The sequence below is a fragment of the Mya arenaria genome, chromosome 2 (genome assembly GCF_026914265.1).
Source record: "Mya arenaria isolate MELC-2E11 chromosome 2, ASM2691426v1".
Taxonomy (NCBI): domain Eukaryota; kingdom Metazoa; phylum Mollusca; class Bivalvia; order Myida; family Myidae; genus Mya; species Mya arenaria.
Window position 1 is genome coordinate 31,813,980 of NC_069123.1, and position 27,520 is coordinate 31,841,499.

General features: G+C 34.5%; 2 protein-coding genes across 2 annotated transcripts; one reads left to right on the forward strand and one right to left on the reverse strand.

The window, feature by feature from the left end:
- Window positions 1-87: 87 nt before the first annotated feature.
- LOC128219921 (protein Njmu-R1-like) lies at window positions 88-12,640 on the reverse strand. Its single transcript, XM_052928099.1, has 9 exons — window positions 12,498-12,640; window positions 11,257-11,388; window positions 10,187-10,291; window positions 9,396-9,579; window positions 8,544-8,608; window positions 6,993-7,177; window positions 5,174-5,277; window positions 2,203-2,273; window positions 88-1,507 (listed from the first exon to the last, which is right to left on the reverse strand). The coding sequence occupies exons 1-9, from the start codon at window positions 12,566-12,568 to the stop codon at window positions 1,375-1,377; spliced, it is 1,050 nt and encodes a 349-aa protein (XP_052784059.1). The 5' UTR covers window positions 12,569-12,640; the 3' UTR covers window positions 88-1,374.
- Window positions 12,621-27,498, forward strand: LOC128219914 (meiosis-specific with OB domain-containing protein-like). The gene is made up of 15 exons (XM_052928085.1): window positions 12,621-12,699; window positions 13,993-14,132; window positions 14,687-14,847; window positions 15,106-15,163; window positions 15,416-15,547; window positions 16,619-16,694; window positions 17,016-17,208; window positions 20,183-20,283; window positions 20,503-20,555; window positions 22,081-22,176; window positions 22,466-22,570; window positions 24,325-24,466; window positions 24,926-25,142; window positions 25,788-25,874; window positions 26,695-27,498. Exons 2-15 carry the CDS (start codon window positions 14,003-14,005, stop codon window positions 26,791-26,793), a joined length of 1,650 nt encoding a protein of 549 aa, XP_052784045.1. The 5' UTR covers window positions 12,621-12,699; window positions 13,993-14,002; the 3' UTR covers window positions 26,794-27,498.
- The last annotated feature ends 22 nt before the right edge of the window (window positions 27,499-27,520 follow it).

Genomic DNA, 27,520 nt, shown 5'->3' on the forward strand with positions numbered 1-27,520 from the left:
TTTGGCATATAGGCTGTAAACAGCATATGTTACCCTACCTTCCTACTCTTATGATACTTGCTTTCCATGATCAAAGAAACAAAACAATTAAGAATTAACATTTTAATAAGCTCATTGCCATCAATAGTCAATGAAATTTATTTTTAATCAAATAAAAATTAATAAGTTAACAAACATATTTATGATATATATACACATTTCCACAGACATATAAACCATCGCAATGTCCGTGACATTACACAACCTTTATTGCACTTGATCAAAATTTTAAATAAATGAAATATGTATATAAAATGCACAAATAAACAGAATCTCGATTTATTTGATGAGTCAAATTTTGGGAAAATGGATACAGCCTTAAAATGAAAACCAGGTATAAAAGCCAAGCAAGTTTCAATGGATCTTGATAATCTTGATTTTGTCTGAGGTGTATGTAATCATCAGCCTTAACATTATGAATATAGAAGTTAAAAATAGCTGTCAATAACTATAAACAGGGATGCCAACAGAAATTTGTAAAAAAAAAGGAAACTAGTATGAAATAAGAGTATCCCTATCACACTATATGCAAAACACAATTTTTTGTATAGATCAGATAAAAAGCAACAATTTAGTTTTGAAATTTTGTGGCCAAAAGAGAGGAAATTAGCTAAAAAGAGGAAAATTGGCAGCCCAATAATAAATGGAAAAAAACAAAATCAAAATGTTATGTGAAAAAAATTCCTCCCCAAAATAGACAATTTTCTATAATAATCGCGAGACTGCCATATGGGGATGGTAACAGACTAAAACCTCTGAATTTCCCCTAAAGAATAGTTCAAGTATGAGAAATGCAGTTGTAAATGGCTACGACCTCTCTTGAAATTGTTTTCAATGTCATATATACCAATATATGGTAGACTTCTCACTGTTTTTAATGCAAAAGTTCAGTTAAAACCAGAGATCGTGTAGATGCTTTGAACATTACAGCATGTTAGTAAATGGAACAATTATAACAGTTACAGAGGACACATACATATGATGGGACCATTTCTTCAACGGATGTATAACAAAATATTGTGCGATTAAGTAAATCAGTTTGATTTAATGTTCTTGTCTCAAATTCATTCAGTCATTCATTGAATTTTCAAATATAAATATCATTGTTACTAAAAAATACGAACTTGAAAGATACTGTTCATAGATTTCAACCATGAAATCACACATTTATTAATTAATAAGTGCTAAAAATATTGCAAAAGTATTTCAAAATCATGCCTATTGCCATTTCAGGACTAAAAAGATGCCTGCTCATCTTGTCCGCAAAATAAAATTCAACACTTATCACCACAAAAACTAAATTCTACAGGGCTCCCAAACTGAAGACCTTGGCAACTAAAAAGCATTCTGCTCCTGAATAAAGTCTTGGAGAACCACCATGACGGCTGCAGTGTCCGCTACGGCCTCTGTCGTCACATAGTGCAGCAACACTTCGCTGTTTCCTGAGTCACGGAGGAACACATACGACCTGGGGATAATAACAAACATATTTTTAAATTAATATATGTACTGGTATGGTTTGTATTGTCAATTTTCTCTTTAGTTTATACCATTTATGTTTTATCGAATATTACCATACCCAAAATCAATGTTTTATGGCTAAAATCATTACTAATGCTTAAATAATAATAATTTTTTTGGCATAAACAACATTTTCTGAATGTAAATAAGAAAAGTGAGATCTGATCAGTAGTCTTTTTAAACCGGTGTTCAGACATTCACGCAAAAAGTGGTTAATTCCACGACAATAAATAAAAAAATTGTCAAAATGGTCAATCTGTGAGAGTGCAGCTTTAAGGGGCAATGATTCATCTTCTGAATCTGTTTCCCTGGTAAAAACAATTGCCATGTTTCAATAAGGTATTTTAGTTGTAAACCTTACTCTGCTTAAGAAAGCTATGGGAAAACCCATAAAGTTACCCAGCAGAATAGATACCATAACTATTCTTACAATTTTTTTTACTGAAATAAAGTTACTGGTAACACCCAAAACAGGGTTAGGCCTATCAATTTACGAGTTTAAGCCCTCTGATCTTTACGGAATTGGGGCCGATGACTTGTGCCCAAATTAGAAATGAAAATGTCCAATGTGAGGATATCATTGGTTACTGACAATTTCAAACTACGGTACACCCTGATAATTAAGAAATATTGAAGTGCAACCTGTACAAAGCATAGTAGTCATTCACAGCTTCTTTCAGTAGTCTTTTGAGGGTGTTCATTGCCTGGGTAAACTGAAATAAGAAATAAAGCATTCATTTTACAAGAGCACTGCAAACTGACACTGCCTTTTTTCAGCCATTCAAGGGACAAAACTTAATATGTGTGCATTATCATACTGACCATGTGAGCAAATTATTTTAACGGTTGTCCAGTTAACGCAGTGGTTGTTCTGGTAGCACAGTGGTTGTCCAGTTAGCGCAGTGGTTGTCTGGTTAGCCCAGTGGTTGTCCGGTTAGGGCAGTGGTTAGCGCACTCGCTTCTCACTAAGGCGACCTGGGTTCGATTCCCAGCCTGGGCGCATGCGAGTATGGTTAATGGTCACCAAGCTCGACAAGTGGGTTTTCTTCGGGCACTCCGGTTTCCCCCTCAACACAAGTCCACAATCTCGCGCAACATCGTGCCAACAAGAGTGACTTACCGGTAGTATAAGTTATCATAACTTCCTTCACAATCGTTGTAAAATATATAATGTTTAATGTTTAAATTAATCTAATAATTATTTTGATCATATCAAATTTCTGTTGGTATCTTTAATTGTTTATGTAATGATGAATATACAATATTTTGGACAAAAATGCAGCCTTGCAAAGCTATGAACCAGTAACAAAATTTATTTACTTTCCTCTCACATTTCTTACATGTTAAATGGAAGTGTAACACATATTGCAAAGATATTAAAATCACTGCCTGTATAAAAAAGATTAAAAACAAGAGATGTTTGTCAAACATTATGCCCCCCCTGAGCGCCATGTAGGAATATTTGGACATTTGAATGAAATATGCATGGACCGAAATAACAGCTGACTTGTCATTGCCATTGGATGCCTGTGAGGCAATTTTAAAATCTTTTACCCTGGAAGTCTTTCATTTATCAAAACTTTTTCAACTATAAATGTAACTAGAGTTGTCACAGGAGTGATGAATACTCCAGATGCTGTTTGGACACAGAAACAGTAAATTATTTCAATTATATGTCTCTTTATGAGTGTTTGTCCAGATGCCTGTAAAAAAGTTCATATTTACTTAGAAAGAGGCCATAACTTCCTAAAAAGTAATTGGATTATAAGCAAATTCGAACTTAAAGTGATTCGCTCATGGTTTGTAAAATGCATTTTTTTATGAAATAAAGTGTAGCAAATCATAATGAGTGTTAAAACAAAAATACCAAAAGCTGGAACTCGGCAAATGTTGATATTTGGTCATATATCGTCTTTGAAGACCGCAATTTTCGTTAGTGGTTATAATGCTTTTGAAAATTAATTACAGCTGTGGTGTTGCGTGATTGGTAGATTGACATTATCTTTTTATATTATTATTTTCTTGACTTTACTGGCGTGGGTTTGAACCGCACAAAAACCTAAATATTTTTTATGCTTTAACTGTACTTTTTTCTGCAATTTCGATATCATAGAGTAAAATAGTGATAAAACAAGAGCGCCGCGCAGTGGGCGCCAAGTGTCCCTTACTGGTTTAAAGCCTTGTGAAAAAAATGAGCGTGTCTCAAGAGAATCTCCATGAAAACAAATCCTACTAATAAATGAAAGTTGTTCAAGTCACCCCAGCCCATGTGATAGTGAACTTATGACATTTACAGTAAACGTTATCCATCAAAATGCAACAGTTTTAGCCGTAAAACCTACCAGATCACAAAAATCATGTCTACTTTTGAAGTATCGCCCTCTATCCACATACTGATTTTTATGAACCTAGCTTTGATACCTTTTGAGTTATCACAGGACCAATTTGGCTATATCTTTAATGTCAAGTGCAATAACTCTGCATTACCTTGTCTGATGAAAAAAATAAACTAACATGCATAATCTCCATATTGCCCTCTCTCCACATACTAGGTTTCATTAACCTAGCTTTGATTCTTTTGGAGTTATCGCAGGACCAAGATTTTTGTTGACGGACAGACGAAGGGTAAACCTTAAGTCCCCTACGGTGAAACCAGTAGGGGACTCATAAGTGTTTTCAGATGCATTACCGGGAAAACTAATTTTTGGTCAAAAAACATAAGCGAATCATATTCACCTATATTTTTATTGTGTTAAACCCATTAGCTAAACCCAAGTTTTTAAATCATTTTTACTTTTCATTCCTTTTTTTTGTCTGCAATTATTTTATAGTTTTAATAGACTTTTAAAAGGGGCCATAACACCGGCCATATTTAGTGATTTGTAACCAAAGTTAATCTTGATCTGTATATAATGGTGTTAAACATACGTACCAAAATTATTCAATTTTGTCAGCCATTTCATGAATTGTTTTCTGGATACCGAGTTTTTGGAAAATCTAAGTTGAAAAGAGCTATACCACCTTTAAGCATCAATTCGTTTTTAAGCAAAGTCAAACCTTTATTTTATTGTGTTAAACATGTGTATCTACCAACAAGCTCCATAATTCTTTATCAAATGGGTGGCAACAGACAAAATATGTGGGAGTCACTTCTCCACTTTAAGGTGATCCTGTGAACCAAGTTTCAGAACAATCCCTCTAAATTCTAGAAGAATTTGCTACATAACCTTGTGTTCCCTGACCCTCAGTATTTTCTTTTCAAGCTTTTTGGGGGTCAAAATTCTGCCCCATTCCCCTCCTGAAAAAGGTATATATTTGTCCCCTACCAAGATAAAAATATCCCCTTTAGAAATATACATATATATATATATATATATATATACATTTTTTTTTGAGGAGCATTGACCACTAAACAATTAGCAAATGTAGCAATCAAGTGCCATTCATGAATATGCTGACAGATCCGTTGAATAAAAAGTTAAAAAAAAGTTGAACATTATATGAATCATGTTAGTATTTTCTCCCTTTTTGCAAAAACGGTGCTATTTTTCTATTTACCTACAAGTTCAAACAAACTAAACCTCAGAGTGTAACATGTATTCCCAAATCCTACCTTTAATTTGAAAGCCTCTATAACTTGTTTCAACCTGAGGGGATTTTCACTGAACTCTGGTCTTGACATGGTGTTGGCCCACTCCTCGCAGAATTTGTTACATCCTGTTAAGATATATGACAAAACTGTCTTTAGATACCGGTATATACATGGGTGAAAGTTGCAAATTTTCAAAATACTGAAAAATTAAGCTGGGGGCCAGGGGGCCGCAGGGCCCCTGGTGGGTCCAGGGCAAAGCCCTGGCCAGGGGTTCAGGGGGCCAGAGGCTCCCGGAATTAAGCATTTTAAAACACATTTCAAAGCCTTTCCTGTCTTTTAATCAATCAAATATATGTTGTATATTTATAATATTTCTGGCAGCTTTTGTCAACATATATGTACATAAGGCCCTAGTCATTCTTAAATGCCGTCCAGGCTTCTTTTTTTTAATGATGGTTAGCCTGGACCAGGCTAACCATCATTAAAAAAAAGAAGCCTGGACGGCATTTTAGAATGACTACATAAGGCCCCTGACAGAAACATCCCTCAATACTTCAATTCTTGCTCATTAATCAAGAATTCATTTAACTCTGAAACTCATTCAATAAAAGTTAAAAAATGAAAAACAGAATACAATTAAAGATTTATATTGAATAGTGTTTTGTATTTTTATCAAGTTACCAATCGGACCATTTCACACCCTTCGAATCGACTTTTGACAGCCTTTGCCACCTCCATTTGTTTTTCGCAGGCTGTTCAAGCTCTTTCGTATTATACCCTGGGGGTACAAACTTCATTGTTCAATTTTGACAGCAGTATTTCGATTTATTTCATTGTTTATTTTTGCCTCCAATTTGCGGTATGTCGTAAATGATACTGATCGTATATTCGGCAAAAACCGGCTTTTTCCGCCATCGAAGTTTTTGTTGGCGTGGAAACTGCCGAGGTTATTCGGAGAACATTGGAATGACGATGCTTTTTTACGAAAAGAAACGACTATTTACGAAAACGTTCGGCTGATATCGCCGACAGAATTTTACCGCTTATGGCAACGCTATTTATAGAACGAAATTGGGAAACCAGAAAATTTAACTTCGTTTTATCTACGATTTTGAGTAGATCGCGATGTTGATGATGGGGTACCCTCCCCCTCCCCCCTCGAAAAACTCCCCGGATTTACACGATTTAGAAAAATGACCCCTGAGAAGACCGAAAATACGGAATTCCGTATTAATACGGAAAATTTCAACCCATGTATATATTATTCAAGTTTACAACACATAATCGATTCATTTCTTTGATATTGTATACATATTTCTCACTGTTCATACAACATAAATAAATTACAGAATCAAGTTCAGTCAACAGTGTTCATGTTTTCATAAAAAAGTTCACATCAATAGATTTTCTTAGATTTTGTTATTGCTAAGAAGTCTTTTCAATGCATGCTTCTTTCCCTTTTAGGACACAATTTATATTGCTTAATGATAAATTTTGATTTTATTTTGATACACTCTTCTTTTGAAACAGTGAGTTTATCCAAATATAATTTCATTTTTTTCACATTTAAGTCAGTGACACAGTGCTGGAAGGAAAATTTAATGATGACATTTTCCAAGTAAATATCAATTTGCTAACATTTAGCACAATGTTCCAATTACATATCAATTATCGTTTAAAAAAAAAAAAATCACGAATTTATTGATGTTTTAGCTTGAACTGCAATATACTTCACCTTGTGAACACTTAGAATAAATATTTCACCAATTCGTAAAATAAAACTTTTGGTGCTTACAATGAAACAAACAATTATCATCGATTTTTTTATAAGATATCCCACCGCTTGAATCCAATTTCAATGAGTCTGCAGTAATGCTGATGGTCAGTGTATCCGGCAGGTCTGACTGACCACTGTCTAGGTCCAATAACATGTCCACACTACCAGATGGTGACCCAGTCTCCGAGCGTAGTCTTGACTCACGTAACTGGTTCAGGATGTCAGAGAGGCTGCACGCTGCATAGAATCTGTGACAGGGGTATATTGATCATTAAAGTACATTCCTATGTCTTCAAAAAGGTATCGAACATGATGGCGTAAAAGCACAAGCTACATTGTACATAATTATCTATATTTCATATATAAGAGAAATGTTTAGCAAAAAGATAATCATAAACGAAACACTGCTTGTCATACAATCATTCAATTGACCAATAAAAGAATTATAGTTCGAGATAAATAGTTTGTATACCCAAATAGATTTTCCTTTCCACCTCTGACAAACAACCGAAGACAAGTGACTTGGTGGAGCTTTAAATCACGTAATGTGAATTGAACATTGCCGTTGTATTCCAATTAAATTTGGTGTTCACACATGTATATTTGTGGGCAAATGACAATTCAGGATTTACCCTATTTACCATGGTTCCATATAATTTAGATCTGACCGTAAATATAAACATTTATTTTTGTCCAGAGTATTTTGTTGGTTTTTTATAATTTGGTACAGTAGTCTATTTTACATTTTATCGCTTCCTCTGCACATGCGGGAAGTAACTATGTTTGTCAGCTAACAATGCTGTTGTCTGGAGGTGGTTGAAGCTTATGTCATGATACCGAATTTATAAATAGATGTGTAGTCAGCTTTAGAATCATATTGACAACTATTCACTATACATTTTAGATCTTTATGTAACAATACTCAAATAAAAATTAGGCATTTGTTTTATATCTTTTTGCTTTTTTATAATATTCTTTCTTATATAGTTTGATGATCATAGGTCTAGGCATTATTGAGTTATCACTCGGACAAGCTTTGACAACCTTTCTGGTCTGGCCAAACCTTAATGTCATGTTTGATGACCATAGGTTCAGGAATTGTTCAGATATCACTCGGACAAGCTTTGGTCTAACGAAGGACAGACGGACCAACTGACATACCAACTGACAGACATGTGCAAAGCGATATACCCCCTCCTTCTAAAGGGGGGCATAAAAATCCAAATATTTACAATATGTTGATTTTTAATGTGAAGTACCCTGAAAGTTCATCTTTCAGTGCTTTTCCTTATTTGTCCAACCAACAATTGTTTTATTTGCTTATATCATAAAATTTATGCAATATTCACAGAGCTGCGACAATTTAACATTGCTAAAATGCCTGGGCAGTTAACATTTCATGTCGAAATACCATGTGACAACATAGAGGGTGGAGCTAGTGTGTCAAATAAATCCAAACACCAAGTTAGTTAAAGTTCATTTTGGCGTTCTATAGCGTGAGTTTCCTAGGCCTGCCCCCTTGCTGCGCTAACACCATTTTCTGTACATCCCTAAAATGAACTCTGATATATACTGACACACTGATCATTTCCTTTTGTAGGAAAAACTACGTACTTTTTAATGTCTGACTGCAGTTCTTCTGTACCACCCGATAACAAAATCTTTTTGTCCATTAAGGCCTGTAATGGTAAAAGAAAAAATATAGCTACAAATACAGACATTAAGCATTGTGTACAACAGAGAAGATTAAAACAAACATTACATTAAAATTGCAGTGGCATAAGCACTAGACCTGGGGCAAAAACTTTTGTGTTAAATATAATGTTAAACAAAAGGGATTTAATGAACATAAAATCCCTGCATTTACCCGTAAAGTGGAACAATGTCAGTTTGATATGGGTTTATTAAGCAATCTTGTTTGGGAAGGCTCAGCTAACTAAGTGCGTAAGGCTGACGCTAGTTGCAACAATTCGCATTGTTTGTGGGTTAAGAGTCCCACATAGGGCATTTCTAAATATGGGATTTTTTTATCCAGTTCTGAAAAGCCAAATGCGCTATTGCATTGTGATATTATTTTCACCACATGTGAATTAGGGCCTAAAAAAGTAAAATGTTTGTTTAGGGTAAACTCCCTCAAATTACTAGGTAGGATAGGTAGGAATTCTATCTAAATAATTTTTTAAATATACTCTATGTAAAGTTCATTTTCTTGCAACTGTCACTCATATATTGCTGTTGTTATAGATCTTTACTCTGTCAAAAATTAATGACAGTTAATGTCTAAAAAGAATAAAAAAAATTTTTTTGTTGTTCTTTGTTTAGAATTTCTAGGGTCAACCGCTTTTATTCAGTAGTGTCAGGTTACCCGTTCAAACAATATTTTTTATGGCCTCGTAAAACAATAATATCAAGTCACAATATAAATCTCAATAAACCATAGGAAACTATGCAAAAAATAACCCTCACTGCATGAATAAGGTACTTGAGGTTCTCCCTGATGGCTTGCTTACACCGAACCATGTATTCCACTGCCATGACATGCCAGTTGGTAAGGGAGGTAACTGTGTTGTCAGGAATGTCATTGTCTGCTGAGAGAGTTACCAAACTTGGTACCATTGTTGAACAGTACTTATCCAAATCGGCTCGAAATCTGATGACAAATGTTAAGAAAAACAAAAAGAGTTCCAAACATTAAATTATTAGTGGTCAACATATTTCTTTGTCCAATGTGAAGGCAGTATAATTAAAATTTGCCAATATACCGGTTTTTGTTTCACTTGTATTACCGTAAGCTATTTATTTTTGTAAATACATACTAAGAATTTTTAACCATTATTTATAGGACATGTAGTAACTATTTCATACAACATGACTTTATACTTCGGCTTACATAATACATATTTTTTTTGCATTTAGAAAAGAATTAAAGATATGCAGGAGCCAAAATCATAAGATAATATTCTACTTAAGGGCTGACCCTATTTTTCCCTCCAGGCCCAACACTTTTTTTGTGTTTTGACAGATATGTGGATTTTTTAGTAATTTCCTAAAATAAACAAATTTATTTGAGTGACATGTAAAACTTTGACCATTGAATATCTATAACTTTCTACCAATAGTAATATACCGTGATATACATGTAGGTTGGTTTGGTAGAGAATCCTGGATCTCCAAAAATAAAATTAGAAAAAGTAAATAAACCTCATTTCCTATTTGTAACCCCCCCCCCCCCCTCCCATCTTTAATGAAAAGGATACAAATCAAGAGCGTGTTCATTTTCTGAGACAAAACAGATGATAAACTTTGTTTGTTCTGCGTCTTTTTGTTCTTCTGACGTGTAATAATAGCAGCCACACTCCTGCCTGGAAAGGGAAAAGAATGATACGTAAAACCTTTTTGCTTTCATTTCACATCCCTATAAATAGTTTGAAATTTTATTCACACCAACGTAGTTCTTCATCTAGTCTCAAATAATAGACATTCAAAATTGGATTCTTCTAATCCCTAGGAAATAAAGGATTTGCCATATAAAAAAATCCATTCACGACCAATTATTTGGACTATTCTTCATCTATTAACCCTTTCTTTTATTTAAGAAGTGGCCACATGAGCTGCCAGTAGTTAATTCCTTCGTCAGTTACCTTCAGAGTAAAAAGGGCGTATCTATGAGGAAAGGGTTAAATCCATTTTACAGCAGTTTTGAAGTCATGTAATGTTCTAACATGAGATTGAAATACATTTCTATGGACAAAGGAAATTAATTCTTCAAATACAAAAAGAACACTGGCACTTTTCATCAGCAACCTGTGGCTAGAATCCACAGACACTTGATTTTCAAAGGCTTAATGTTACGTGACACACACGCACGCACGCCAGGATCCAGAAAATCGACAGGTTGCTCAGGGTGAAAAGGACACATTGTATCAGTGCTTTGAAGAACAAAAATATTAAGAATTTGATGGAAAATGTTTAATTGTTAGATATGTGTTTTATTTAAGTAGTTTTAGTTTTCACCTGATTTTATGTCTTAGGTACTTTAGAACAAAGCAATGATTTTGAATTAAACTCTCAGGTATCTGGCCAAAGCTAAAAATTGAACTTTTAATATAACAGTTATAATTTTACCACCACTTATCCCCCGTGAACAAATTCAAGATTATTGTGATAAATGGTCCTCAGTGTCAATTAACCTTCTCTAACTGCAAACAATAAATTACTGATTTAATTAATATGTAAAACCATACCTTTATATGTTTTCCGCTACATATACATATAAATGTTGTTGAATGAATAAATTCTGTTAGTAACAAATGCCATTAAAGTTCACCCTAAATCTATGACAATGACTGTCCCAATCCCCAAGTGTATTTGGCCTTTCTCATGTCTCTGTGTAAAAGCTGCTTTGAGTTGACTACTCTTTTCATCATCTAAGTTTGTCTTCCAAACAGTTACAAGCTCACTGAAAAAGATGTAACAAAATGATTGTTGTTTTGGTAATTTATGTAATACTTACTGAATGTGCTTCAAACTGATAAGGAACTGCAGCTTTTTGGTAGGAATACATTATTGTTATAGTTGACAACGAATGTGTTTTAATGCTATTAATTTTTAAACTGTCCATCCAGAGGGTGTTACCCCCCCCCCCCCCTCCCCCCTCCTTCATTGTGTAATGATTTTTTTTTTCATTTCCAGTACTGGATCCTGAGTATAAAATAATATCAGGGGTCGACACTAACCATTTTCCCAAGGGATCCCGAAGGGACACCAACATCTGAAATCAGGTGTCCCTTCCTGAAATTAAGAGTCCCTTCCATATTTTACATTTTTTTTTTCATTAATGAGCCTGTTTTAGTATTTAATTGAACATACAAATCCAGTGCCTTTTACTTTTCAATTTGTAATTCAAGTATACAGTACACCATATTATACATGTTTTCAACAGCATGCAATGACAAGTTAGTTATAGCACAATGATCCCGGGACCCCGTTAGTGTCGAACACTGAATATTAAACTGTTTTGTAAGTCTGTGTACAAAATAATTCCAAATTTTGAGTAACTTTATAATGCATACCACCCTTTTGAGTCCTACTTAAAAGGCCTCTGAATAATTGGTAACAAAAAGTTGTTTTCATGAGGTATATAAAATCAAATCACTTTAAGGCATTTTCCAGCAGCGGATGAAACTCCTGCATATCGTGTTTATCACTTTTCTTGATGCCAAGCACTAAAGAAATGTAAGAATTTGGGCTAGTTCTTTCAAAAATCTAATTTATCATAGAAGAGAATGTCAACAGAGATATTTTTCAGACAGACAGTTCTTGAAGATATTTTCAATGTGGTAGTTCTTGAAATAATATATATTTTAAAATTTAAACAATATCATTACATCACATAAACATTACAATATAAATAATGCTATTTGTTCAAGAATACGCTTAAAATACTACTTCTGAAAGTTCTGTCCGAATTGTAAAACATCCGAATCGAAGCTATTTATTGGATCACAATTTTACGTATCAAACTGTATCAGTGTATATATTAATTTGCGTAAATAGTCAGACGGATACCTTCGATATTTAAAAACACAAAAGAAGTGTTTGATTTCCTTGACAGTTTCTAGTTTTTCATCGTTTTCCATTTTTATCAAAAACCCCTGATCAGGGTGCAACAGCCGCTCAATTTCAGTAAGCGTTCAGCGTCCGAAAATTGCACCTAACAGCGAAAAAGAAAAATACTGTAGGAAAGACAATTGTTGTGGCTTTAAATTGGGTATTAAAGCATTATAGTTCCTATGTAAAATTATCTTACCATTTTTATAGAATAATATGGCAACTTCAACAGGCATTTATTTTTGCCAGGTGCAGACGACTTTTTTCACACCAGCTATCTTAATAAGTAGCTACAATAATGAGCGATCAGGGATACTATTTTATTATTTTGACATTTCTTATGTATCCCTGTAACGCTACAACTCTCTACCATTTAAAAACGGGCGAAATGATATACTGTAATAATATGCATTGATGTTGAATAATAATGACAAAGTTGTTCAATTTTTATCCGACAGTGATCTGAACTGGATTTAATTTGTCATTAGAGTTGTTATTTTCACATTAATATATTATGGGTCACGAATACCGTTATACATGTACACAACCAGTCAGATTTGTCCCAGATTTACCGATATCGGGATACTTGATAAACAATCGACACTTGTAGTAGGCAATAATATTTTCGTAGAAATTTGAATTTATAACGGAGATAATTTCAAAATTGTGACCGCGAGGATTCTCTGCGCAAGGACCGCTTGCTACTTTTTGCTGGGATGGTGGACGTCACGAGTCTGCCATATTAAAATAATCGTCAAAAGACTCGTTGACGGCCATTTAGGTGGACTATCTTAATAAGATACGTAATTTGCTCTTCTTTTTTGGCTGTCAGTACACTATTACAGATCATGTAATAGCTTTTAACTTTTGGGATTTTGAACATTTAGACATTTGGTGACATCCAATGTCTTTAGCAAAAGTCTGCCATAAACAAATAGTTGTCTAAAGACAGTATCTGACTACGTGTCTTATTATTTACTCTTATATTACTGTATGGTATAAAATATTGTATCTAGCTAAAGAACTTCAGCGAACACGTTATATATTACCTTTTTAGAATCCATCGACGTCATCATGGTCATGTGATTGCATTGCATCATCACACTCAATTGATTCTGGTTGACTTTACTATGGGGGTTACGCCATAACTTTAATGCGTTGTAAACATCAAAAAAATAAATATCAACATTAAAGTTATGGAAGCCAGAACTATATTGTATCAAGCCCTGCTGGATGAAATTCAGAATAAATATTGTAAAAAATTTGTAAATGTAAATTTTTCACCAGTGCGGGGCTTGTGGGCTCGTGCTAATTTTGATCGAAGAACATTAGCTACAAACATGGTAAGGGAGGGTTGGGCGTATTCCCCAAAAAACATTGAGGCTAATTTTAGTCTAAAACCGTAAGGAAATAGTATGAAATGCAAAAAAATTAATGACTACTCCTGTTTTAGATATTTGAAGATGGCCTGGACATCCAATAGATTTAATGATTTTACTTCCATGAACAACAACGTGAACAGAGCACCTAGTCGACAAACAACAAGCGGGTCAAAGTATAATTCATTCAGAGGGACACAGTTTAAACAAAGCGGTATGACTAAAATACATGTTTGATGAAACTAAACATTTGATTTTGTTATCATATCTGTTCATGACGTGTGTTGGTTTAAACATGCTGCACTCTCACAGATTGATTGTCTTCACAACTTTAGTGAACTTCTTTATTTTTTGTCTTGGAATGAGCCATTTTTTGCATAAATGTCTGGAAACCATTGATATTAGGCTGCTAAAAAAGGAGCACATTGCAGTTTTCATATTGACATTTGAAAATTTATGCTTTATGGCTTAAAGTGTTACTAATGCTTTACGAAACATTTAATTTTTGGCAGTTAACCAATCAACTGAGATCTGTTCTTTTGGAACTTATCATATATGACTGAATTTAAGGCTATGTCAAAATTAGCTGATTCTAAGACAAAAAAAATAATGAAAAAAATTCACCTTTACAGTTTTATTATTAGATATATGGTCAAAGTGATACATAGATACCGGTACATGTAATTTATGTATATAAAAATATAATTCAATGAACATTGTCCATCAAGCAGAAAACAATACATTTAGTTCGAATCATTCAAATTTAAGCCACAGGGCAGAGTCGAGGTCAAGGTACGACATGGGGTGCTGGAGCCCAGGGTGGCCCAGGATCACGGGGCTTTCAGCAGCAAAGTTTTGGTGCACCACCTGCAGGGAGAAGTACAAATGCAGTGGCCAAGTTGGAAAACCTTCATGTGGGCTCAGTGGCAGTGAGTTTTGTTAGTTTTTCTGCAAGCATTTATGTGTAATTTTACCCCTAAAGCAAATACATGTTAAAATGATCTTCAAAAATAGAGGTGTTACGAGACCCTTCATCTTTATAAATACAAGTGCTTTCAAAGTAAAAGCTTGAGTTGAACACTGAAAAGAGTTTTATGGCATTTATTCTGTTATTTAAATTATTTCCGAGTTTTTGTGATTGTTAGTTAACATTTACTATTTTATCGTGGTTTGTTTTGTATTTTCAGACTGTGATTGGAGTTGTGATTGCAAAAGAAAGTCCTCGTTCAATATTTTCGCGAATAAGTAAGTTTAAGATTGGAGACTATTATTCTTGTTAAAAAAGTGTAAGTATTACAAAATGATTCCTATTTTGGTGAAGAGTCTCAGATAAACACTTTGTCATCAAAATTAGACTTTAGCCCGAATTAACTTTGTGATGTGATGTTCAGTTTTTCAGCAATTCTGGTAGGGATTTTACAATACAGGACTTGCATGATTGTGCTTATTTTCGAACAAGGCTGCAAGACCTGTTTCTTAAATATCTTCTTTCATTAGATTCAGGAACTGAGCGTCACCTGATGGGTTTCGTCCTGCGAGATTCACCAACAGCATTTGTGCCGATCACTTGCTGGGGAGGACAGGACTACATCAGGGATATGCATAGGTCATTTTCAATTGGGGATGTAGGTAAGGATCATTATTTGAGCACTTTGCAGAAGACTGTTGTAATGCCTTCTACTTCTATATTTAGTTACAACCCTTTTGCACTATGCCAAGGACACTATGCCAAGGATTTTCATGACCCTAAAAATCTGAGTCCCTTACGCAATTTTGAAAAATGGGACTCCCATTTTGAACTTAGTATGCAACCTTAGACCCTGGTCCCTGACCACTGTCATTGATTGTGAAACTAATATTTTGGGGCCACATATAATTAACAAAGACTTTTCTTCAATGAGGTTCACAAACCACCCGGCTGGAAAATCTTGATATAACAATGCATTTTCCATATGTTTTGGATCAATACATGTAAGACCTATGCAGGTCCAATGCTGATCTCAGTAATTGGTCCTAGATGTCCAACCCACATTGCCTTGAGCTTACTTTGTCTGGCAGCATCTGCATTGTCGGCATCACGCTTTCATTTCCAATCAATAACTTTTGAACATTTGTTATGCATTTTGAATGAGAAATGTTTGTGAGCAATATGATGTATCCATTAAATTATGAAAAAAGTAGTCTTGGGTTATATTGCCTCACTGTTTTAATAATAAACAGAAATGCTTCCATACTTATGTAATTAACAATGGTGACTACATGTTTGTTGTCCTTGGCTAATGTGTCCATGTGAAATCTGTGTGATGTAGTTTTTAATCACCTGCAGAGCATGGTAGACAAATAGGGATTACTTTGTAGGCATTGCACCATTTTTTTTTCAATCTTTGAACGACTTGTAAACATTGAGTCTTCCTTAAAGTCTGTTCAGTATGCACATTGTTCATGGTCAGAAGATGAACCCTTATTGATCTTGGAGTCAATAGGTCAAAGGTCAAGGTTAATAAGTACTACTCCCACGTCAATATCTTGGTAGTTTAGAATCATAGTGGGCACTCCTGACAGGCTCGTCTGATTGGTGAAATTTGTGTTTAAGCTTTTGTCTAAGTTCATCATTAAAAACAACAAGAGCAAAAAAAAATGGGTATAATAACCATGTTTTTAAGTTTTTGTAAACATTTTTTTTTATTGTTTTATCGACAGTGAAAGTTTCCAACGTACAAGTACAGCAGAATGCCAGTGATGGTTCTGATGAGAAGTTTAGGGTGTCTTCACCGCTGTAATACTGTTATATTCAAGAGTTACAGTTCCTGTTGTATTGCGTTTACCTTTATTTTAGATGCATGTGAAAATAATGAATTGTTGAAATTTTTGTGTATGAAATACTCGGCTGTTTGGTTCTTGAATTTTTAAGATTCTTGAAAATGAAAGGGAGTTCAGTTTGTTTAAACTTCCTGTCCATGTGTTCTATGAGTTAGAACCATGGGAATTAATGTTTACAAGAATATGAGTTGTTCCCCTTTGATAGCATTTTTAAATTTTGGCTTTTTTAGCAGAGTGCATTATAACTTTATAAGCTGTATGATTTTCTGGGTTGTAGAGCATTCCACTTAAGTGCAAGTGAAAACCACTGCAGTGTATCCCTCTACGAGGGCCTTGACCTTGGGAGTTACGCACCCCTGCACTACATCCCGATCAAGCCCAGCAGTGACTACTACACACTTGAGGATGTGCTCGCTAATGGACAGACACTTAATGGGGAGCATATTAGTCTGCTAGTGGTTGTCAGAAAGGTATTGTGATATAATTGATATACAGTCAAACCCCATTGGCTTGAACTTCCAGGGACTGGCGAATATACCTGGAGCCTCGGGGAATTCGAGCCAAGCGGGAATGCTTACCTTCAGTATAAAGAAATCGGTCCTTAACATCCAGTTCAAGGCAATGAGGAAATCGAGCCAAACGAGTTCAAGCTCAAGGGGTTCGACTGTATTTGTAAATTTTATTTGTTATATGTTGTTCTGCAGTACATTCCTATCAAGCCAAGCAATGATTAATATACACTCGTAGATGCATTTACTAATGGCCAGATTCCTAATCAAGAGCACTAGTATGCTAGCTGTTGTCAGAAAGGTATTGCAATATAATTCATATATTAGTTGTATAAGCAACCCTGCAGTACATTTGTATTAAGTCAAGCAGTGACTATTACACACTGGATGATGTATTCGCTAATGGCCAGATTCCTATTTGGGAGAATAGTTATCTGCTAGCTGTTGTCATAAAGGTGATGTGACTTGTACAACTTATCAATCAGTATTTAATTTGTTCAACTGTCAAATCTAGTAGAATCTCTAAAGTTAATCTGCTAGTTGTTGTTTGAAAGGTACTTTAAAGCTGCACTCTGACAGATTGACCGTTTTCACAACTTTTTTTATTTTTGTCTAAGAATCAGTATTTTTTTGGGTATGTGTCTGGAAACCTGAAAAAATTGATTCTTAGACAAAAAATACAGTTGTCTTAACGGTCAATCTGTGAGAGTGCAGTTTTAAGGCAAAAACAAGTCTTCATCATTATGACAACAAAGCCCATGTAATTTAGGACTACTTACAGTAGGCATTCTAATTGTTATCCCCCGCCGAATCAAAGATTTCGGGAGGGGGATATTGTTTTGGCATTGTCCGTCCGTCATTCCGTCCTTCCATCCGTCCGGTACCATATCTTGGTAGGCATTGATCAGAAAATGTTCAAACTTGGTCAGAATGTTCCCCTTGATTATATCTGGACCTATTTTAAAAGTGGGTCACATGGGGTAAAAAACTAGGTCACTAGGTCAAATCTTAGAAAAATCTTTGGAACATACTAGAGGCATTATACATGGTCAAATATTCATGAAACTTTATCAGAATGTTTTCCTTGATGAACTCTTGGTCATAAATAAAACTGGGTCACATATGATCAAAAATTAGGTCACTAGGTCAAATCTTAGAAAAATCTTTTCCGGAACCATATCATGGTAATGATTGGTCAAGTTATGTTCAAAATTGGTCATGATGTAAACCTTGATGAAATATGGACCATTTAAAAAAGTGGGTCACATGGGGTCAAAAACTAGGTCAGAAGGTCAAATCTTAGAAAAATCTTTGGAACATACTAGAGGCATTATACATTCAGGGATGTGATAGTTCTGCGGAATTCCGCGGATCTAATGGCCCCAGAGCCCCCCCCCCCCCAAAAAAAAAATAAAAATAAAAAAAATAATAATAATAAAAAAAAAAAATATTTTTTTTTTTACCTGAAAAGAATTATTTGGTTGCTTTCATTTGTTTAAGTTCATATTCAAGTTTGCTTCAAATGTAGGAGAGCCCTCAAAAGAGCTTCTAAAAAGTCATTTTTTCTTCTACAACAGTGCGCTTTTGACCTCAATAGCGCCCCATAAACCCATGGCCGAAAATGTTTCAGCCCTCCAGCTGCCAGGTCAATCCCATCCCTGTACATGGTCAAATATTTATATAACTTAATCAGAATGTTTTCCTTGATGAAATCTTGGACTTATTTAAAACTGGGTCACATATGATTGAAAATTAGGTCACAAGGTCAAATTTTATTTTATTTGTCCGGAATGGAAATGATTGGTCGGATTATTTTCAAACTTGTTGATGATGTACCCCTTGATGAAATATGGACCGCTTGTAAAAGTGGGGCATTTGGGGTCAAAAATTAGGTCAAATTTTAGAAAAATCTTTGAAACACATTAGAGGCAATATGTATGGTCTTATATTCATGAAACTTGATCAGACTGTTTTCCTTGATGAACTCTTGGACATGTTTTAAACTGGGTCACATGTGATTAGGTCACAAGGTCAAATCTTTCAAAAATCTTGTCCGAAACTATTTTATGGTGGTGATTGGTCTGATTAAGTTCAAACATGGTCAGAATGTTCTCTTAGGTTGAATTTTGACTGTGTTTTAAAAGTGGGTTAATAGGTCAAAAACTAGGTCACTAGGTCATATCTTACAGAAATCTTTGGAACACTCTAGAGGCAATACATCTGCTCTATTTTCCATGAAACTTAATCAGAATGCCTCGATGAAATCTTGGAATAGTTTGAAACAAGTAGGTCATGTGGGGTCAAAAATGAGGTCACTGAGTCAAATCTTAAAAACACCTTGTGGACACTCTAGAGGCTGTATTTTTTGCATATATCTGGACCAATCTTCATGAAACTTGATCAGAATGTTTGCCTTGATTAAATCTTAGATTAGTTTGGAACTGGGTAGCATGGAGTCATAAACTAGGTTTCTTGGTCAATTCTAAATGTTATATATATACAATATTTTTTTTTATTTCAAACAGTTGCAATCAAACTCAAACTCATATATATATATATATATGTATTTCATCAACAATTGATTTCCATTCCTTGACTTAGCCCAATCAGGCAGGGGATATCAATTCAACGAATTTGCTTGTTTTAAATATATTATACCGCATAAAAAATAATTTCATGGAAGCTGTGTATTGGGCAAAAAATCTGCATGAAATGTAACAACTGTAGTGTTTATTGCAACATTTCTTGGCTTGTCTCAGTGGTCTAAGTCAACACAAGCCCACAAGCCCTGCACTGGTAAAATGTCTTCCGTGCTTGCTCAAATTCTGTATTTCATATAGCAGGGCTTGTTGAGAAATTTTATTCAAGAGCAATAGTATAAGAATTAGGGCTTGTTCATCCAAAAGTCTAATTTCGATGATTGTTGCCTCTGCAGGTGGGCCCAGCACGAGACATCACAACCAAGGCAGGCAAGCACACAAAACGATGTGAGGTGAAGCTGTTTGATGAGAGTTGTGCCTCCTTCCCTCTCGTCCTGTAAGTAATGACAGGTCTTTTAAAGTGACTGGAGTGTTGGGTACAAGTTAACCTTACTAAATTGATTCCATTGGTCAGGTTTAAAATTAAAACCATCCTACATGGCAGGAAAAAAACACAAAATGCCACTAATTAATGCAATACACTTATCATTGTATCTATTACATAGAACTAGCATTACTGCAAGACAATCTGGTTACTTATAAGTATGTTTATCAGGTGGGGTGAGGATTTGGTGGATCTTGCACAGTCTTGGACACCTATTGAAACAGGTAATACATGAACTGCATTAACTTAAATGTAAAAATATTGACAAAATAAAACATTACAGATAAAGTTATTGCAGTTTTGTTTTTGTTCCTTATTTCAACTGAAATTAAATGTAAAATGACATGTTTTTTCTTACAAGACCAAAAAACCTTGTTTGAAAATTTTGATTTTAGTTCAATTTTTATATATTCTTTCTCTTCCCATTCAACCCTTTCAAATGACATCAAACTAATATATGTCACTAGGCATCCAAAGTTCACATTTTACCGTTACATCAGACACCTGAAGTAATATTTATCAGTTTTGAGCATAATATCAAATTTGTCTTGCACAGAAAGAAAAATATTTCTCCCACCTCAGATAAGTAGATCCAAAAATTGGCCATGCTGGAAATCCTTATTTTGCCACGGGCAAGGATAAAACAGGTACCGGTATGGAACTCCTTTTTAATTGTCATCACAAAATTACCAAATTAATTATTTCCTGCTTCAAATGGCACCAAAAATAAATAATTTCATGCTGCATTCAAGAAATAATGCTTCTCAGAACTATTTAAAGAACAATTTGACTTAACATAATCTAAATCACTGCTTGCATATCCATGACAACCACAAATTATCACATATCTCTTCACAAATTATTTATACTGAGCATAAAATAGTTCCAGCAAAAAATACATTTTATCTATATTTTGTTTAACTGAGGTGGGAGAAAAAGCATCTACCATGGCCGTTTGTGTAAGATCATTCCAACCCTCACACAGGGTGTTCTGCGGAAACTCGGTAAACCTTGTTTCTGCAAAGCACCCTATGCTCGGGTTGGGATGAACCTATCCCTTATAATCTTTTAAATTATTAAACATTACATTAAAGCAACATTGACCTTCGAAATATATTACATCCTAGGCGACTCCATTCTTTTTCAGGCACAAGAAGTATATGTAATATATGTTTAAATAATGACGTTATATTTGAAATAAAACCTATGTTAATAGAATTTATACATTGAGAACAAACCTAATGAAATATTTCATTTTGTTGTTCCAATAAAAGGTTAAATAACAATGTAAAACTCAAAAAAGAGTTTCTAAATGTATACTCAAAAGAATGTTTATTATCTTATTCTTATTTAGGGAGTTTTAGGAAGGTGGATAAGGCTTAAAATAAAATACTAAATGTCTTCGCTCGAATGACTGATGCAAGAAAATCAGCCCAAACAAAAAAAATATTGCTTAATGTGAAGATGTTAAAGAAAGCATTTTGTTCCATTTCTTACAAATAAGCTTTGAAGAAAAGTATTGTTTAAGCCATATTATCATCTTTTGCTAGATAATCACTAAATGCGTAATCTTTCTTCATTTGAACAAAACCCAAACTTTTTCTCAACCAATCAACCCACACTAAATCTTGTAACCTGGGTTGTGGGAGAGGAAACAAATTAATGTATATATATTAAAACCTGCCTTACATTAGCACACCCTTAGCCTGCAAAATTGCTGCTATAGAGACAACTATATTCATGTTCCAGTTCTGTTTGTTGGTGATGTGAGGATGAACTATGATGACTACCGCTCCGGTATGTTGGCCACTGCCGACTCTAAAACTGTCATCACTCCTAACCCAGGTATCCATCATTTGTTCCGTCAGATTATTAGCATGTGAAAAACGAAAACAAATTGATAGTGCTACCAAAAAGAATGCAATGTTCTTCCTTTGATTACACTTCGGATGCTGTACCCAACCTAATGAAAGAGACTTTTCAAAGTTAATTTACCAGAATCTCAAAAAGTTTTGTTACTGATTTGTACATTGATCAGTGTAAAGTGTGAAACACTTAGTGAATGAAAACTAAAATCTAGACTGAAACCAATCTTACTTAGGGAACCTTTATAAGTCTGGTATTCTTTGTTCAGATACACCAGATGCCAAGTGTCTGTTCCGGTATGGGCAGACTCAGACATGGCTACTGGAAGAAGATGGGCCGGGAAATTACTCCACAGAACACTCAGACCCTCCTTGTGAGTATTAAATTGAGTCAGTAATATTACCTCGGACACACTGGATGCCAAGTGTCTGTTCCAGTATCAGCAGACTCAGACCTGGGTCCTTGAGTACGAACAATCTCTAGTCTGAGTCTAGACTCAGAAAAGCACTTATTAAATCAGAAAGAATTATCTTTATTCCATTCATTTATAAAAACAACAACATGTAAATAACTGTTCAATTTCAAATTGAATTAGAATTCAAATTTTTTTATCATCCTAAACTTAACTAGATGAAAAGTTACCATGAAATGAAGATTTGGAGTTTGCGACTTGAGTCTGAACTGAGACTTGAGACTCGTTGTATTCATGCACCCTTGCTACTGGAATAGCTAGAAAATAGTACATTGTATGACAGTAAACTTTATTTAAGTGCAAATAGTATTTTACAATTTATTTGTTTGTAGGAATCCATACATGCCATATCCCCCGGCGGGGGGAAAAATCCCCCGGAATTTCGATCCATCCCCCGATCTCCCGGCGGGAGATATAAATCCCCCGGAATGAACAAAAAAAAAAAAAAAATTTTTTTTTTTTTTTAATTTTACATCAGGCAATAATGACAAAGTGAAACCACAGTATGTGAGTGAAACTCTCCAAAAGGAAACTTTTACAACAAGTGATCAATTAATTTGTAGAAATTATCAAAGGCAAAGAAATATTACTCTTTTGGAAGGAAGAAATTAATAATATTTATTCTATTCTCTTATTGTCTGAAAGTCATCAAAGCTGATAGAATTAAGCACAATTTTTTTAAAGACTTTGGAGGAAGGTAAATTTAATTTAATTGTCTCGAAAACATATTTTTCCAATGACGTATTTTGTTCTGCAAGTGCATTACAGTATGACATGACAATGTATCATAAAAATAAGATAAATCATGACATAAAATAATTCTGTATAATGAAAAAGTTAAGAGGCTTTCAAAGCAAACTATATGTGAATACATTTTTCATACTTGCGTCTAAAAATACTTTAAAATTTTGCCAACTTAGACCTGCTAAAAAAATCCCCTTGAATACAACCAAAATCCCCCTGAATTTTCAGCCTTTTGAACAAATCCCCCTGAATGGTCTCCAGAAAATATGGCATGTATGGGAATCACTTGGTGCTTTTGTTTGTTCTCTCTAAGTGGCATATCTATGGTTGTGGTGGAACTAATTCCCAGTTGAAAGGGAAGCAAATTTGCTATAGCAATGAAACATAATTTAAATAGTTTGATGTGAACATGAACATTTTCCCCTGTGGGAGAATTGCAAGCCGAGAGGGAGTCACCTCAGACTTTGCCCTGTTGTGTGGTATAGAATTCCTTATGATATTGTAATTTTATATGAATTTGATGAGGGGGGTACATGTATTCCGAATCTGCAACAGTTTAATTAAGGATTTTGAATCTGAGCTGCAACATGGCAGTGAAACAGTAAAAAAAGATTATTCAAGCCTATTTTTGCCTGGTAAGTAGTATAAATGATAAGTTTCCAAAAAAACATGCTGCTCATTCGGCTCTCTTGCGACTCTGATTCAAAATCCTCCAATAAAATTGTTGCAGATTCGGAATAGGTGTACAACCCTGCTGATATGATTTTTACTTTCCCAGTGGCAGACATCCAGTCCATTATTGTGTTAGAGCAGATTGCCATCCTTGAGGGAATCACATCAGCCTTTTCGCTGTTGTCTGGTATCAAATTTGATGTAATTTTATGTGAATCTGATAACATTAATTGTTTCAGTGGCAGACATCCAGTCCATTATTGTGGTGGAGCAGATTGCCAGCCGGGAGGGTGTCACCTCAGACTATGCTCAACTGTATGCGGCCATTACAAAGTTGGATCTGGATGCCGAAAACACTGATCGGTTCTTCAGAAGAAGATGGTGATTTGTGCCATTGTTTTCTTCTTAGTTTATTAATTTTCAGGATCTGCTTCATTATTATTTATGCAAAAGAGATTTAAACATGAGCACTGCAGATGCCAATATCAAGGGAGAGTAGTCTAGTGGAATAGGTTGTGGGTTGGATTCCCACCAGGGGTACTTTCTCATTGCCTCTCAAAATGAAAATCAGTCCTGGTTTTTACCCAGGAAACAGACTCGAGAGTGATTCCATAAGCTGTTAGCTTTGTCATAATTGAGCTTAAAGAAATAAGTATAAATAAAACTACGGGAGATAACTAGACAATTAATTAAGTCAGAGTAATGGGACTTGCAACACATAAAGGTATTTTCATAATGAAAACCAAATTAATTGCATTGTGATGGAAGACATGATTGCTTTGACAATCCCTTGGCAAGCTATAAAGAACAAGGTGAAGATGATTTCCTACTTTTTTCCAGTGCCAAATGCAAGCAGATGGTTACAATATCCAACAACTACCAGTGTACCAACCAGGCATGCACACAGGGGGCCCTGGGCATGTTCAACACATCTGGGCAGATAACTCTAGATGAACCAGATACAGAGTTCTCCATCCCTGTGGACATTTCTGACCACACAGGAACAGTGCATGCATGGTTGTCTGCCCCTGTTCTGGAGTCAATGATCGGATTCAAGGTAGACTCATTATCCTTAAATACATTACTTTGAGTAAAATAAGGTTTTTATTTGATGGCCAATGGCAGTATTTATAAAGCAACTTAAGTTGATTCCTAACTTAAGTCTATATCTTAAAATTTTCATAGTCAAATTAAAAGAAAAGTATGAGGGTTCTTAACATTAAAGTATGTTGTTTTTTTTAATAAGTTCAATGAAAACAATGTACTTAGGAAATTCTTAAGTTTTTATTTCGTATTACAAAAGATATACTAAAATTAGGAAAGTGACTTAAGTTAGGAATTGACTTAAGAAGATTTATGAATATCACCCCAGATGTTGTTTGCATTGAATTTATTTTGGGAATTTTTGACAAGGTAAAGCTTTAAAGTTTTCTTTAAAACAGTTCAAAGACTCTATTTACTATTTTTGTGTGACAACCTTGAACAGTAAAAGTGATGATTTGCTAATGTTAAAATATTTTGTGATTGGAGTCTGTTCAGGCACTCTATTAATTCATGAACTATTGCGTGTGAAATGATGTACATTGTAGTCTGAAATAATGACCTTTCCAAAGCACAGATACACAATTATTAAAATAGCTGTCCTTGTTGAGACTGTTTATTCAGACATTGAGGTTGCAAGTGTTTGAATACTTGTTCCAAGGTTGAAGACCTGTTGCAGCTACCGTCTGAACGGAGGACGCAGTTCAAATGGGGCTTCCTTCTGGAGAGATGCAAGTTCTACATCAGAGTAAGATTTAACCTTCTATAGCAGGGGCATCAACTCAGACTTCGTGAAATGCCCAAGGCAATGATTACGAACAGTCTGAAGTCCGAGTTCAGACTCCAGAGGCAAAACCACAAATATTCATTTCAATGCAACTTTTTTCTAGTTGAGTTTTGATGATGAACTTTGCTAAATATTTTAACTGTTTGAATTTGTGCAATTATTCTAATTCATTTGTTGTACAAATATAAAGACTCAAGAGGCAAAACTACAAATATTCATTTCAATGCAACTTTTTTCTAGTTGAGTTTTGATGGTGAACTTTGCTAAATATTTTTACTGTTTGAATTTGTGCAATTACCGTATTCTAATTCATTTGTTGTACAAATGAAATAGATAATTGTTTGTTATTTAACTGAGACTTGTGCCCCTATCCTACCAGCCAAGTTGGGTAAAGCTGAAGTCTTTGAAGTTTTTCTGCAAATTTTAAACTTACTCTATTTCCCTAACATAATTTAAGGAGCTCATGGTTTATTGAGCTTTGAGTGTATTTTATTGGTGCTGAGGAATCGGTTCGGCCGATATTTAATATATTGTACTTTAAGCTTTTTAAGAATTTCTAAGAGTATTTTCAGCTTTGGCTACACACAACGAAGTACTGAGTTCAATCCTCGATTTCGCTTTGTTATGAATGTATTTAAAAATGAACTAATTTCATCTTACCATCTTGCTTACCTGTTTAGTCAGTACTGCACTAAAATTATCGGCATTAAGTTCATTCTGCTTGTAATAAATATACCGGCATGTGCAGAATAACTAAATGTCTTGACTATGGACATTACAGATGATTCGCAACACCAGGCAGCCAGAGAGGAGTACAGTGAAGGTGTTGGTCTGCAGCAGAGCTGACCCTGCCGAAATGATGACAAACATTTCTCGATGAAATCGATCATTGCAATTGGCAACATGATACTTGGAATAGATACAAACTTTGAAATCTTAACTGGATTTAATTTAAAAACTTAAACTTTCAAGTCCTTGTTCCTTTTGATCTTGATAAAAAGATAAAAAAAAATCTTTGTGAATTTTTGTTAAATACCAACGATGTAAATCCAATGATGCAAGTGCAGTTTGATTTCATTTTTGAAAATGCAATTATTTTCGATGTGGCTTATTATGTTTCTATTTGAAACCGGTTCAATATATGTGTACGTGTATAAATGCGGTAAAATTCAACAGTGATAAGATTTAAACCTGGGAAGATTTTCAGATGAAACTTGTCATACATGTTAACAATTGCAACACCCATTGGGACCATATTGATAATGAGTTTACAACTAAATATCGTAAGATTGAGAATTTTAGTTTATAGATTACCTTAAGATCCCATAGTGAATTGCAAGTGTTAAGTGTTATTTGCTGATTCTTGAAAACACATGCATTGTGACTTGTGAAAATTGTTTGTTACTGGATCAAGAAGCATTTGACTGTCAATATTGTCTTCTCATGTAGTTCTTGGTCTGTGACAGAGTTAACTATTGTTGATTACTTTCACTTTCTTGTAAACTGAAGAGCTGTGATATTTCTGTTATATATAATCCATTTTACACTATTAGTTTGTTTGTTATACAATTTAGGTTTGGCAACCATCAATTCAGATAGCAATAAAG